At 46.9% G+C, this 14676-nt stretch overlaps 1 protein-coding gene across 1 annotated transcript; it reads right to left on the bottom strand.

Moving 5' to 3' along the window:
• Positions 1-4709: 4709 nt before the first annotated feature.
• saraf (store-operated calcium entry-associated regulatory factor) lies at positions 4710-14193 on the bottom strand. The gene is made up of 6 exons (XM_007891899.2): positions 14080-14193; positions 12500-12678; positions 10530-10956; positions 9113-9254; positions 7132-7247; positions 4710-6013 (listed from the first exon to the last, which is right to left on the bottom strand). The coding sequence occupies exons 1-6, from the start codon at positions 14138-14140 to the stop codon at positions 5988-5990; spliced, it is 951 nt and encodes a 316-aa protein (XP_007890090.1). The 5' UTR covers positions 14141-14193; the 3' UTR covers positions 4710-5987.
• Between the last annotated feature and the right edge of the window lie 483 nt (positions 14194-14676).

The raw sequence follows: 14676 nt of genomic DNA, 5'->3' as shown, positions 1-14676 counted from the left end.
ACACACTGAGCCAAGAGGGCCATGAGAGGGGAGAGCGAGAGAGAGGGCAGGGCCGCGAGGGGCGGGGCTACCGCGGGGGGCGGGGCTCAGTGTGAGGGGCAGGGCCGCGAGGGGCGGGGCTACCGCGGGGGGCGGGGCTCAGTGTGAGGGGCAGGGCCGCGAGGGGCGGGGCTACCGCGGGGGGCGGGGCTCAGTGTGAGGGGCAGGGCCGCGAGGGGCGGGGCTACCGCGGGGGGCGGGGCTCAGTGTGAGGGGCAGGGCCGCGAGGGGCGGGGCTACCGCGGGGGGGCGGGGCTCAGTGTGAGGGGCAGGGCCGCGAGGGGCGGGGCTACCGCGGGGGGCGGGGCTCAGTGTGAGGGGCAGGGCCGCGAGGGGCGGGGCTACCGCGGGGGGCGGGGCTCAGTGTGAGGGGCAGGGCCGCGAGGGGCGGGGCTACCGCGGGGGGCGGGGCTCAGTGTGAGGGGCAGGGCCGCGAGGGGAGGGGCTACCGCGGGGGGCGGGGCTCAGTGTGAGGGGCAGGGCCGCGAGGGGCGGGGCTACCGCGGGGGCGGGGCTCAGTGTGAGGGGCAGGGCCGCGAGGGGCGGGGCTACCGCGGGGGGCGGGGCTCAGTGTGAGGGGCAGGGCCGCGAGGGGCGGGGCTCAGTGTGAGGGGCAGGGCCGCGAGGGGAGGGGCTACCGGAGGGGGCGGGGCTCAGTGTGAGGGGCAGTGCCGCGAGGGGAGGGGCTACTGGAGGGGGCGGGGCTCAGTGTGAGGGGCAGGGCCGCGAGGGGAGGGGCTACCGGAGGGGAGAGGCTCAGTGTGAGGGGCAGGGCCGCGAGGGGAGGGGCTCAGTGTGAGGGGCAGGGCCACGAGGGGAGGAGCTACCAGAGGGGGCGGGGCTCAGTGTGAGGGGCAGGGCCGCGAGGGGAGGGGCTACCGGAGGGGGCGGGGCTCAGTGTGAGGGGCAGGGCCGCGAGGGGCGGGGCTACCGGGGGGGCGGGGCTCAGTGTGAGGGGCAGGGCCGCGAGGGGAGGGGCTACCGGAGGGGGCGGGGCTCAGTGTGAGGGGCAGGGCCGCGAGGGGCGGGGCTCAGTGTGAGGGGCAGGGCCGCGAGGGGAGGGGCTACCGGAGGGGAGAGGCTCAGTGTGAGGGGCAGGGCCGCGAGGGGAGGGGCTACCGGAGGGGAGAGGCTCAGTGTGAGGGGCAGGGCCGCGAGGGGAGAGGCTACCGGAGGGGGCGGGGCTCAGTGTGAGGGGCAGGGCCGCGAGGGGAGGGGCTACCGGAGGGGAGAGGCTCAGTGTGAGGGGCAGGGCCGCGAGGGGAGAGGCTACCGGAGGGGGCGGGGCTCAGTGTGAGGGGCAGGGCCGCGAGGGGAGGGGCTACCGGAGGGGGCGGGGCTCAGTGTGAGGGGCAGGGCCGCGAGGTGAGGGGCTACCGGAGGGGGCGGGGCTCAGTGTGAGGGGCAGGGCCGCGAGGTGAGGGGCTACCGGAGGGGGAGGGGCTCAGTGTGAGCGGCAGGGCCGCGAGGGGAGGGGCTACCGGAGGGGGCGGGGCTCAGTGTGAGGGGCAGGGCCGCGAGGGGAGAGGCTACCGGAGGGGGCGGGGCTCAGTGTGAGGGGCAGGGCCGCGAGGGGAGGGGCTACCGGAGGGGGCGGGGCTCAGTGTGAGGGGCAGGGCCGCGAGGGGAGGGGCTACCGGAGGGGGTGGGGCTCAGTGTGAGGGGCAGGGGAAGGGCTATTAGAGATGGGAGGGGCTATCAGACAGGGGAGGGGCCATCAGAGATGGGAGGGGCCATCAGAGATGGGAGGGGCTATCGGGGAGGGGAGGGGCTATCAGATAGGAGGGGCTATCAGACAGGGGAGGGGCTATCAGAGAGGGGGGGCTATCAGAGAGAGAGAGAGAGAGGGCGCTATCACAGAGAGGAGGGTTCATCAGTGAGAGAGAGAGAGGAGGTCCGTGGGGTGTCCTCGGAGCTGACCTGCTCTGAGGTGACCCGTTTGGCAATGGAATGGAGTCAGATCTCTGTGACGGCCTCCAACAACAACCACAAGGATCTCGAAGGGCAGAGCAGTCACTGGGGGCAGGGAGTCACCCACTCAGCTCCTGTTAACGCAGCAACCAAGGCCCTTAATGGATAGGGTGGTCCCAGCTGGACAAGCAGCGGGAAAATTTGCCAGAAAGCGTTATCAATGACAAGCTACAAAACACTGCAGATGCTGGAATCTGAAACCAAAACAGAGAGGGCTGGGAACACTCGACAGGTCAGGCAGCATCTGTGGAGAAACAACAACAACAACAAGATTCCATTTATAAAGCGCCTTTCACGTCAGGAGAACGTCCCAAGGCGCTGCACAGTTGGGTCATGACCCGAGCAGGGGGGAAATGGTCAGGGTGAGGGGAGGGAAGGGAGGGAGCGAGGAGGGGGGAAATGGTCAGGGTGAGGGGAGGGAAGGGAGGGAGCGAGGAGGGGGGAAATGGTCAGGGTGAGGGGAGGGAAGGGAGGGAGTGAGGAGGGGGGAAATGGTCAGGGTGAGGGGAGGGAAGGGAGGGAGCGAGGAGGGGGTAGAGAGTCGAGAGGGGAGCTGAAGGCTCGGTCAAAGAGAAAGGTTTTGAGACCGGCCTTGAAGGAGGAAAGGGAGGAGGCGGCGAAGGCACTGGGGGATGGCGTTCCAGAGCCTAGGGGCTGAGAGGCTGAAGGCCCGGCCACCGATGGTAGGGCGGTTGGGGCGGGGGATGTGGAGCAGACCGGAGCCAGAGGAACGGAGGGTACGGGCAGGTAGGTAGGGAGATAGTAGGTTGGAGAGGTAGGAGGGAGCAAGGCCGTGAATGGCCTTGTAGGTGAGGATGAGGATCTTGAAATCAATCCTCTGGGGGATGGGGAGCCAGTGGAGGCGAGCGAGGGTGGGAGTGATGTGGTCGCGGTGTCTGGTGCGGGACAGTACATGAGCTGCAGAGCTCTGAATGACCTGCAGTGTGGAGGGAGGTGGCGGGAAGGCCGACGAGGAGAGAGTTCCCATAGTCCAGCCTTGAGGTGACAAAGGCATGAACCAGGATTTCAGCCGCGTGAGGGGTGAGGTAATGCCGTAGTCTGGCGATATTCCGGAGGTGATGGAAGGCGGTGCCAGTTGTGGAAAGTGAGTCAATGTTTCGGGTCCACGACCCTCTGTCAGAACTTTGTTCTCTCTGTTTTTGTTTCAACGACAAGCTACGTGGTTTTAGCTGGTTAGACTCCAGCAGTACCCCAACCCACACACTGGGGTCCCCAAGCCTGAGCTCTTGCCAACCTGCGCCTAATACTTTCCGGAATCAGGTAATCCAGAGGGAGAGAGCACACATTCCATTCCAACAATGTATCTCTGGGATTTCCATGTGTAGGTGGGATGCAGAGAAATCTCAGCTTAGTTTGGATACTCTTGAGCATGGTGATGGGTTTCCGCATGAGTCATACACCTAGCTATCACTGAGAGGGCAGTCTCTTAGCCCCAGCGCCTTGGACATCTTCCTGACGGGAGAGATGCTATATAAACATAAATCTGTTGTTTGTGTAATCCCAACCTTTCTAATTCATTTAGCACAATGAAAATAGAGCCGTCAGGATAAACCCATTTAAAAATGGACAAATGCCTGGTTGGGAAGTTATATTTGTAAGTGCAAATTAATTTTCAAATATTTTATGAACTCAGTTCCTGATGTAGGAAGATAGGAATATGTCAGAAAGCAGCTAATAAGATGAATTATGTATGCTATAAGATTTAATAGATTTTTGTTTGATTACTTCTTATGGCAAGGGGAATCTGTGGCACCTTTCCTCGGGCAACTGAATAGGTGTGGTGCAGATAATGTTACAGTACATGCTTTATGGAAAAAGCAGGTTTGATGCAGTTTTTCTGTTACACCCTATGACATTTTGCAAGCATTAGTCACGCTCCAAGGCTCAACTGAGCTGGCTGACAATAGATCATTATACTTGAATTTTGTTTTGGGCTTAAATACAGAACTCTGCCCCATATTTGTTCTGTCTGTATGCGTGAGGTGTGATCTTATCACTTTGTTCGAATTGAACTTTAGCAGCTTCAGCAGTGACTCAGAAGATTTGACGAACAATGACATTATTCAGACAGAATCAGTCTGACGTCAGTCCTCTGTGTACTTCAACGACTCACTGAATCAAATCTTGCATTGAAGGAGGTGCCAACCTTCAGATTAGACATTAAACCGAGGTCCTGACTGCAGGTTTAGGTGGATGTTAAAGATTCCATTGCACTATTCGAAGAGAAGTTTTTCCTGGTGTCCTGGCCATCAATCCCCCAAATAAAATTGTTCACTCACTCCATGGATGTTTGTGGGATAATGTGTGCAAACTGGCTGCCGTCTTTCACCCACAAAAATACACAAGTCAATCAACAATATCGTGAAGCACTTTGAGACATCTCAATGATATAACGTGATAAGACACTATATCAAATGCAAGGATTATTTCTACTTTTAAAAACTTAGGGAAAAAAGGGGGTTTTCAAATGATTCTACTCAACATGTTATGAATGAAAACGGGATAATAAGAAGAAGATGATTCCATTCATAGAGCGCCTTTCACGTTGGGAGGATGTCCCAAGGCGCTGTACAGTTGGGTCAGGGGACATTCTTCACTTGTTACTGGCCAGTGGCAAAACTACAGTAACATCTTTTAAAACCTTGCAGGCAAAGCAAAATAAATATTTTCCAGTCATATTTGTTGTAGTAGAGAATTAAAATTTTAATTCAGAACAAGGGCATAGCTAAACCAACATTTCACAGTACTTACACAAAGTACAGCCCTCCTGTTTTAAGTCGGCTTTTTCTGCTGCCACACAATGCTCAGACAGATAACCAACCTGGTAGGGTCTTCATTCTTTCAATCTGGTAGAGAAGGAACTGGCACAGTATGCTACTAGAGTGCTATTATAATTTCTGATTGAAGTTGTTTTTGTTGTATTGATGTCGATTTGTATTTTCTTTGATCTATTAACTGCACTGCTTCCGTATCCACAATAGGACTGGTCACTACTAAATACTCCAGTAAAGATTACACGAGTATTTACAATTGCCTGGAAAAGACAGAAAGGGAAGGTAGACTACACCTTTATGGTCGGCCAACAAAATACATTTTTTTGATTAAATATTTCTTGATTTATGCCATAAATCAAGAAATATTCAATCAAGAAAAAGATGAAAACACACTACCGATGAAACATAGACTTACCTAGACTAATGTGAATGTTCTGGGCTGTTTCCTGACAACCTTGTGGGCCACATAGGTTGGTCACCACTGGACTACACAATGCTCAAGAATATTAGCAAGCAACTTCATTAAATGCAGAATGATATTCAATGCTCATTGGGCAGTTTTGAAGCATTAGTCCTCAGACAATAATGAATTGTGTAGGCTCAGATGCCTCCCAATCAATATAGAAAAACAGCAGCAAAAGGCAAAATATAGTAATAGAAAGACCCAGCAAACCCTCCAATCCTATTGGTTCACTTGCTCCAACTGACATTGGACTTAAAATGCAGTTTAACAACTTGTGAAAACCTACACTATAAATGGCAAAAGAATAAAGATTTTTTTAAAACGACAAAATATTAAGGGAAGAAATTTATACTTAAAATAAGAGTACTTTATAATTTCTTTGTCCAATAAAATTGTATACAATAAATTGTAACAGAACTGCTCCTAACTAATTAGGGCAATAGCTGCCTTGGCTCATTATGCTTTCACACCCATCTATTATATTTCCCCATCAGTTGTAGCTTAGCTTCATTGATAAGGAATCAGTTAAGAGGTTTTGACTACAGTAGATATCAGCTTACAAACAAAACACCACAATGAAATGATTCAATGTTTCAGAAACCAGTCCACAACATCATACAGAGTGTATACTTGGGTTGGACATAATCACAATCAAAATAACCCAATAGCATATCAAGAATTGGACATGTATGTTCTTTTTAGGTCTTGAAGTATCCATTTCATCTTCTTTGTGTACCACCAAATCCTATTAAAAAGGAAAAAAATGAATTTCAACATCCTTCAGAAGACTTCATTTTAAGCTAAATTCAGTAAATTAATAGTTTTTATATAGATCTATATATATAAGGTTCAGATGTTATGTATATATATATATAAAATATATATTATATATATGTTGGGATCATAAGTACTGTTGAAATCAGAAGTATTGCCAGGATCAGAAGTGACTTATACAAATGTTGGCATAGTGTTTATACTTAACAGGTGTTGAGATAACTTGCAGACATACAATCTTGATTATAAAATGCTGTTGGAAGTTAAATTGAGCTGAAATGCAGAACTATCTAAAAATAACTGGTGTCACAGGGTAGTTGGTATAACACTAGATAAAATGGTATTAGAAGATGTCAATATGGCGAGTATTGTATTATGAAGAGTTAAATCGGCTACGAAAGAAGTGGAATTTGTTATTGCAGCTGTAGTCTGTTGCGTCATGAATTCATTGCTGGAGTATGTAGCTGTTGTTTGATCAGTCAAGACTGACCTGACTAAAACAATCAGGTGGGTGCTGCTGTGCACTGATCGGTCTGTAGTAGATAACAAAGATATAAAATATAGATGAGTTACACCTGAGTTTGTGAGGGGTGAGTGAGCCTGCATTGTTCACTCATCCAAAAGAGGGAAGAACTCTCACCCAAAGTTCATAGATTCGAGTACCATCAGAAGAAGAACAAACGTCAACAATACAAGAACAGTTGCAAGAGATTAAACACCCACTATCATCTGCGTTCTCAAACCTAGAGAATCCTTGTCTGCTGCTTGCAAACTTTGATATTGTCACCACAGTAATGTACTATACTTAAGCATAATAGCATAATATTGCTTATTGTAACCCTGGTTATCATACCCCTGTTTATTCAATCAAATATCAAAGCTGAACATAATATTCCAATTCAGCCCAACCAAAGACCTATATAATATGAATAGGACTTTCCTAAATTTATATTCAATATCCGCATTTTCAAATCCCAGAAGTTCTTGGGATCATTTATTTTGACTGCATACATGACAATATCACTAGCTTCCTCAGAACAACAAACATAAAGTGATACATAAATGTTTTACATCTGTGGGGAAATTTACCTGAAGCTGTCCTGGTTCCTGAAGTACCAGGAGAATTTATGCCACTCATATTCCTGTGTGGTGGGGGGTGTGATTGATGTCCCCAGCTGTATGGGTAAGAAGGGCTTGGCTGTGACCTGCAGAGAAAAAACAATAATTGCATTTTGTGTCAATGGAATGTCCAAAGGTGCGAGACAGTTGATGGTTTGCATCTCGACCCCGGGTTGGAGGGGGGGTAGGTGCGAGTGCGAAGATGACTGGAGGCTGAAGAGGAAGGTTTTGAAACAGGTCTTGAAGGAGGGAGGGAAGAAGCGAGGTGAAGGGACATGGGCAGACGGCCCAACTCCCGATGGAGGGACAGGGAATGTGGGAGCCGAGAGGAAGGAACAAAGTTGGGTCACAGAGGTAGGGTGGGCAACCATGGACGGCTTTAAAAGTCAAGGATGTTGAACTTGATCCTCTGGGGGATAAGGATCCAGTGAAGCCGGGTGGGGGTGATACGCTCTTGGGAGTCTGGAGCAAGAGAGGACATGAGCTGCAGTTCTGAATGATCTGCAGCTTGTGGAGAAAAAGTTGAGTAAACCAGTGAGCAGAGTTGCTTAAGGCTGGAGTCCTATAGCCCAGTGGTTAGAGCACTCGCCTCGCAAGCAAGAGACTTGGGTTCTATTCTCAGCAGAGCGAAATGTTGGGCAAGTTTCCTTACTCCACACACCTTTGTTTACCCAGCAGTAAGTAGGAACCCGGTTGTTAGTCGATTGGTGAATCACTTTTCCACGGATAATAATTCCTCAGAAAAAAACAATAATAATTTGGTCATTCCAATCAACGACTGTTTGTGGGACACTGCTGTGCGCAATTGGCTGTCGTGTTTTGCCCACAAACATACAGTTAATTCATTTTACAGGATATTCTGTGAAACGCTTTAGAAGATGTAAAAAGCACTATATCAAGTGCAAGGACTATTATTATTACTTAAATAACAGAAGCATGGATAAGGATCTCAGCGGCCCAAGGGGCAATATTGCCGAGCTGGGTAAAAGCTTCACAGAACAAAGTGTGGATGTGGGGTTTAAAGTAAAAAAAATGAGAATTGAATAAATCACCAAAATTCCACATTGGTTCAGTGAGGTGCAGTGTGCATCCAAGTAGATGTGAATGCACCAACTTGTAAATTTTCAGAAAAGTATAGACCTGAAACTCTTGATCCTGCGGGGTAGACAATACGCAGTATAAAGATTGTTATGGGAGGAACAAGCTCTCAGCAGATGACTGGGTTGTACACGGTGCCAAGGTCTTATCAAGTTGGCTCATGTAAAAGTTAGGAATCCCAGCCATATCAGACACTGCCCACTTCAGTTTTGAGCAATGCTGTACACTGTCCAGCATCTGTGCCTTTCAGTGATATACAGTAAAACTTACATAAGTCGTATCAGTTGGGACCATAACATTTAATATGACTTACGAGAATTCCAAGTTGCAAGCAAACTGTTTAAACCGTATAAAATCTGATTTAATCAATACTCTGCACTACACATGCGTAATTCAATGTAGTCATTAAGTTCATATGAGGTACTTTGTCACTGCAGCCGTTAAGTGCACATATGCACTGGCAGGTCAGGAAGTCATTTCCCGCGATTCAATGCAGCTCGTGAGCGCGGGAGTAATGGGAGCAACATTAAGAATTAGTAGATGATAAATATGACCAGAGAAAATAAAGCTATGTGGTTTTGATGGGACTCGGGTGCAGATATTAGGCAACTTAGGCGATTATCTGATTTATGAAGATAAGACTTGTACAAGTTTTATTGTACTTGATATAAACAGCAATCCTGGAAATATTTTTGATAAGATTCTAAAGGGCAGGTAGAAGTTAGTTGTGAATCAGGCAAGATTGTTGAAGCTCACTTGCATAATAACATTTTTAAGGAGATGAATTTAAGATGAATTTAAAAACAGTCAAACAAAGATAATGGCAGAAGCTATAAGATTATAAATGGCATACCTCCTGCTTCCCATCAGATATCCAAGCAGACCTCCTGCACCCATTCCAGACCAAAACCCCGGGCCTGAACTATTGCCAGCATTCCGAGGTCCATAGTTATTCCCTTGATGGGGACCACCTCTAAAACCTTCTTGTTCGTCACCTGAAACAAAGCACATGTATGTATTAGTTAGATATATAGCGATAACCTATGCAAGATAGTGAACAAATAGTGTTTATTACTGATCAATAGGTGAGCCAAGATAGACATCTAACTTTGTTATAATAATTCAAGATGTGTTAAAAAAAACTTTCCCATTTACAGATACTCAGTGTTGAATGAGAAATGGGCACCAGACCAGAAATTTCATGCAATACTACCTGGAGAGCTGTTATGTAATTATTTATGAAACCGAACAATTTGACCCACCAATTCATTCATGTGGCAGAACAAAAACATTATCCCTTTGTGGATTACTAATCACTCTTAATCGAGAAGCAGGACAATAAGCAAAAAAACTCAAAAACCTAAAGGATTAACATTTTAAGCTTAGAAATTACAATGGAAGAGCAAATCATGATAATTTATGAAATTTATAGGCACTGGTATTATATCATATTTAAAGCAGTTATACCTTTTACCTGTTATAGCTTCCATATAATGCGGGTCTGTAAATAACTCTGGTACACAAGGTACCTGCTGACTAGCCATGTTTGTGGATATAAAGGAAGAGCCTTGGACTATAGGTAGCAACATTTGGCAATGTCAATCCTCTGTGGCAGTCTCAGTAGTTCGGTCCCTTTCTGAGTTGCTGCCCACATGAAGGGCATTATATAAGTTGTTGTTGTGGTTCCTGAGCCAGACAGGTCTGCAGTGTTCCAGAGCCCTGCTGATGACAGACCAGCACTATAACAGGGTCCAACCTTTAGTTAGTATGCACTCTGTATGTACAGGAAGTGATATCAGTGGCAACTTGATGACCAGAAAGTCAATCATATCATTTTCTTTCGTATGGGGCACCAGTTTAAGATTATGAAAGGGTTTGAGAAGGTAAATATAAGTTCACCTACAAATACACATTCACTGCATTTCATAGTAAAATCCTGTGAATCATTTTGACAATTCTTAACCGTGTGATCAGATAATCACTAACATATCTAAAAATGAATTTAGGAGGAAGTTCTTATCAGGCAGAGAATGTGGAACTCTCTGGCAAACTTTGGTTAAAACAGAAACCATTACTTCATGTAAGAGGAAATTTGATACATACGTGAGACAGAAGGGAATAGAGAAAACCTAGGGAAGTGGAATTAGGATGGATGGAGGTTCAAGTGGATTGTAAACATTGGCAGAGTTGAATGGTCTTTTTGGCATTATAAGTTCCATGAAATTCTATGCAATATAACTGAAATAACGAGGGGAAAAAGATGAATTTACCTGTGAAGTCCGGTTTAAAGCCAGGTGGGGGAGGAGGAGCAGTGGGATATGGACCATGGGGACCTGGACCATGGGGACCTGGTCCATAAGGACCAGAAAAGCCACTTCCATCTGAGGCTGCCTGGTTCCTCAGCTGCTGGTGACTCAAAAAGACTTTGTAAAGTAAATAAGCAACACCCAGCAGTATCAGTACCACCACCACATTACTTGAATCAGAGGAATAGGAAGTTTGATAGTTGGGTGATCCAGAATAGAATCCAGTGTTACTTTTCCTTTTCCGATAGCCTTCCTCAGTAAGCTCTATCATATATTCCAGACCACAGGATCCCTGCAAAACATACGGATCTTCTGGATAGTTGTAGCCTTCACACGTAACCATGATTGTTCCAAATCGATAAGCGTGGTCCATATCAGTTTTACATTCCCACTGTATAAGATAAAAAACATACATTTTATAGTACATAAATGAACAACAAGGATTTATACAGCGCCCTACACACCAGACGGCGTCTCAGAGCGCTTCACAGTAACGGATCCCGGGGCCGAGCCAGGGGGAGAGTGGGAAATTGACCAAAGACGTGGTTGAAAAGAAAGTTCTTCAGCAGGGACATGAAAATAGGAAGAAAGGTAGCGAAGCGAAAGGAGTGAGGAAGGGAATTCCAGAGCCTCGGGATCATATACATAAAGCATGCTAAAAAAAAATCATATCCATAAAGCATGCTAAAAAAATTTTTTTGCATCAAATAGTATCTTTATTTGTTAAAATTAAATAATACTCCAGTTCACATTTTATAGCTTGAATCACGCCTATGAACGTGCTTGATGGCACTTACTAGATATATATTTAAATACCAAAAACAAGCAATGGAACTAAAGTTGAAAAATAGTTATAATGGTATACACGGGATAAGCGGACATCATAGAGCGCTCATCTCGCAAGCAAGAGAATTTGGGTTCGATTTCTAGGCAGGGTGAACATTAGGCAAGTTTCCTTATTCCACACACCTTGTTCATCCAGCAATAAGTAGGAAGCTGGGTATTAGTCAATTGGCGGATTGCTTTTCCGGGGTTAATAATCCCTTTCAAAAAAAAATTTAGTCTCAATCCATGTTTGTCAGCCATTGCTGTGCGTAATTGGTTGCCACGTTTCGCCCACAAAATATACAGTCAATTAACTTTACAGCATTCTGTGAAGTGCGTTCAGAGGTCTCAAATACGTGATAAGGCGCTATATCAAGGATTTCTATTATTATCATATTCTATATATCGTACAAAGGTCATACCATTGCCAGACAAATCAATGAGTAACCATTATCACAAGGACAATGTTATTAAAGCCTCTTCCCTCTTAAAGTTGAGCAAAGATGGTGTAAATGCATCAAACAGTGTAGCTGTGTAGCTCATAGACCAAAAAATACCCAGATTCAATAATAATATTCCTCGCATTTGATATCTTGTAGCGCCTGATCATTTCGTTGAGACGTCTCAAAGGACTTCATTGGATATACTGTAAAGTGGATTGACAGCATTGCAATGATCAGCCTAGGTGTGAGTTGAAACCCCAACGTGGAGCTTGAACCCACAACATTCTGACTCACAGACAAGAGTGCTACCAACTGAGTCAGGCCAATACTTAAATAGCTGGAAAGACCATTGATAAAAGGAATTGTTAGGAAATTAGGAAATTAAAGAATTTGGCAATTTTCAACTTTACAACTGGCTATAACCACCACAAAGGCTTCTATTGGTCCTGTATGTGCCCAAGTCTATGAAATATCCAGTAGCAGTATCCAATTAATTATTTAAAAAAATATCCTCAGGCAATAACATTTATTAACATGAAGGCAGATTATTCACTGCAGATCTTGTGAGTAGCTAATGGGTAAAATACAATCCTGGTTTATTAATTTGTTACTGCCCAGACAATCAAAATACTCAAAATCCAATTTCACACCAAAGCATCACATTACCTGCACATCATAACCATCCCAACCTTTGTTGTAGCACTGTACCACTTCCGGAATAAAGGTGCCACATCCAGCAGTGCCACCAACACATTTCAGCTGGGGTACAGATTTGGTACGACGGCCATTGGTGTAACGCCCATTGTATAGTGTCAGAGCCTGGATCTCTCGAAGAAGAATCCTGTCTGGAAATGAAAAAAAGAAAAATGTAATACTTGCTTTTATTCTGTATTAGATCATGACATGTCAAGTACATGTTAAGTGCTCTGGGACACTACCCTCAATGATGGGCGCTGTATAAATGCAAGTTGTTGTAAGCTACTTCAGCTACGAGGGAGGGTGTACAAAATGCAACTGCAAAAATACAAATCAGTTTGGCTTCCACACAAACTCAGGTCCCTATTCAGCTAAAAACCCTAATGGGTAGGGTGATCCTAGCTGGACAAGCTGCCAGAAGCTTTCTAGACCACTCTAGCAGTACTCCAACATACTTCTTGTTTTGGATAACCTTCCACATCATATTTACTTTTTCCTTATCTGAAGGATTGTCTACGTTGGTTTAACATCTTATCTGAAAGGTGGCATCTCCAACAACACAGTGCTTCCTAGCATTGGAGTGATCAGCCAAGACTATGCGAGTTGAAAGCTCCAACATGGAGCTTGAATCCACAACCTTCTGGCTCATAGACAAGAGTGCTACTAACTGAGCCAGCCAGGAAAACCTCCCTTCTTTTAAAACAGTGCCACAGGATCTTTAACATCTAACCTGAACAGGCAGGCGGGACCTCAGTTTAACATCTCATTTGGATGGCAACTCCAACAATGCAGTGCACCACCAGCACTGCACCAGAGTGTCAATTTGCGAATTGAAAGCCACAACCTGGGCCTTGAACCCACAACCATTTGACTGAGAAGTGAGAGTGCTATCAACTGAGCCAGGCTGGCACACAATCATTGTGTTACAAGCAATGGAGACTTTATGTTTTACAATTTTTCTGGTCAAGAGAGACAATAAAATCTGTAAATTATAAAAAATGGATGTGAAACCAAAAATGCAGGCTATTTTTAAACGCAGGGTAAGTGTAGGATATTGAGGTTGATGACGACCTGAAGCTCACTACGGAAGCTGTGGTAAATGCAAAAAAAAAACCTACGTATTTAAGAGGGAGGAAACGAAACATAAACGAGGGAGAATATAACAGAGGACAGAGTAGGGAATAGGAGCAATGTGGTCAGATTGGGTAGGTTCAAGGGTTTTGTTGTCACTGGGCATGAAAAAACAGCTTGGAGTGGATGCCTAATTTTTAATTTCCTTATGTAAATCTGCAAGTGTTTTTTTCTGCTTTTGAAGACATTTTCTTAGTTTCAAAAGCTCTGACCTAAATCAGCCACTCTGCCTCCCCATAGGGGGCGGCACAATACATTGGGGCTACTTTGGGGCTATTGTTTGGTGGGTTTGGGCTACAAACCCGTGTTAATTGCCCTGGTGAGGAGCTGAGGGCAGGTGCTGCTGCCCCGCCTGTGTGATGTGCAGTAAGATGACAGTAACGGGTCAGCTGTGATCCGAGCTGAGGGGCATCACGCACCTGAACCGTCCCAGGCCTCAGCCAACGCCAGGAGCAACAGCAGGCCGCCCGCGGGAGACATGTCTGCCACGTCCACTTCCGGACAGTCGGGATAGCTCGCGCATGCGCACGCACCACCTAACGGCCGCTTCCGGCCGGGGCTGCGCGCGCCGCAGCGGCAGAGTCAGCGGCCCCGCCCACGCACTACGTGATGGATGTCGTTACGAGTGACGTCACAATCACTCAGGGGTCCCTTGGGGTGTGTTCATTTGCACAGTGAATGACAAGACACACAACACACACTACATAAGACCATGAGGGCATCTGATTCACAAAGGAACAGGGGGAGGAGGCAGATAATACCACAGCATCAGAGGAGAGGGGAGAGAATGTGGATAAGATCAGACTAAACCGAGAGGAAGTACTAACAAGGTTGTCGGTGCTCAAGGTGGATAAATCACCCTGTCCAGTGACTGTGGGATGGGGTTCCAGAGGTTGGGGGCAGAGTGGCTGAAGGCTCTCCCACCCATGGTGGGGCGGGTGGGTCGGGGGATGTGGAGCAGGACAGAGCCGGCTGAGCGGAGGAAACAGGCGGGTTGGTAGGGGGTTAGGAGGTCA

The sequence above is a fragment of the Callorhinchus milii genome, unplaced genomic scaffold, assembly GCF_018977255.1.
Source record: "Callorhinchus milii isolate IMCB2004 unplaced genomic scaffold, IMCB_Cmil_1.0 Scaffold1, whole genome shotgun sequence".
NCBI classification, from domain to species: Eukaryota; Metazoa; Chordata; class Chondrichthyes; order Chimaeriformes; family Callorhinchidae; genus Callorhinchus; species Callorhinchus milii.
The sequence above is the reverse complement of the archived record's forward strand: the minus strand, read 5'-3'. Positions and strand labels throughout refer to the sequence as shown.

Bases quoted from the DNA above. Each gene is read 5' to 3' on its own strand.
- saraf (XM_007891899.2), bottom strand. From the start codon at position 14,140: ATGTCTCCCGCGGGCGGCCTGCTGTTGCTCCTGGCGTTGGCTGAGGCC. The intron at 9,255-10,529 runs GTAAATTCATCT...GCTTTGTTTCAG, and splicing joins CTTTAAACCGGACTTCACAG to GTGACGAACAAGAAGGTTTT. The intron at 6,014-7,131 runs GTAAATTTCCCC...CCTTTTTAATAG, and splicing joins AGGAACCAGGACAGCTTCAG to GATTTGGTGGTACACAAAGA.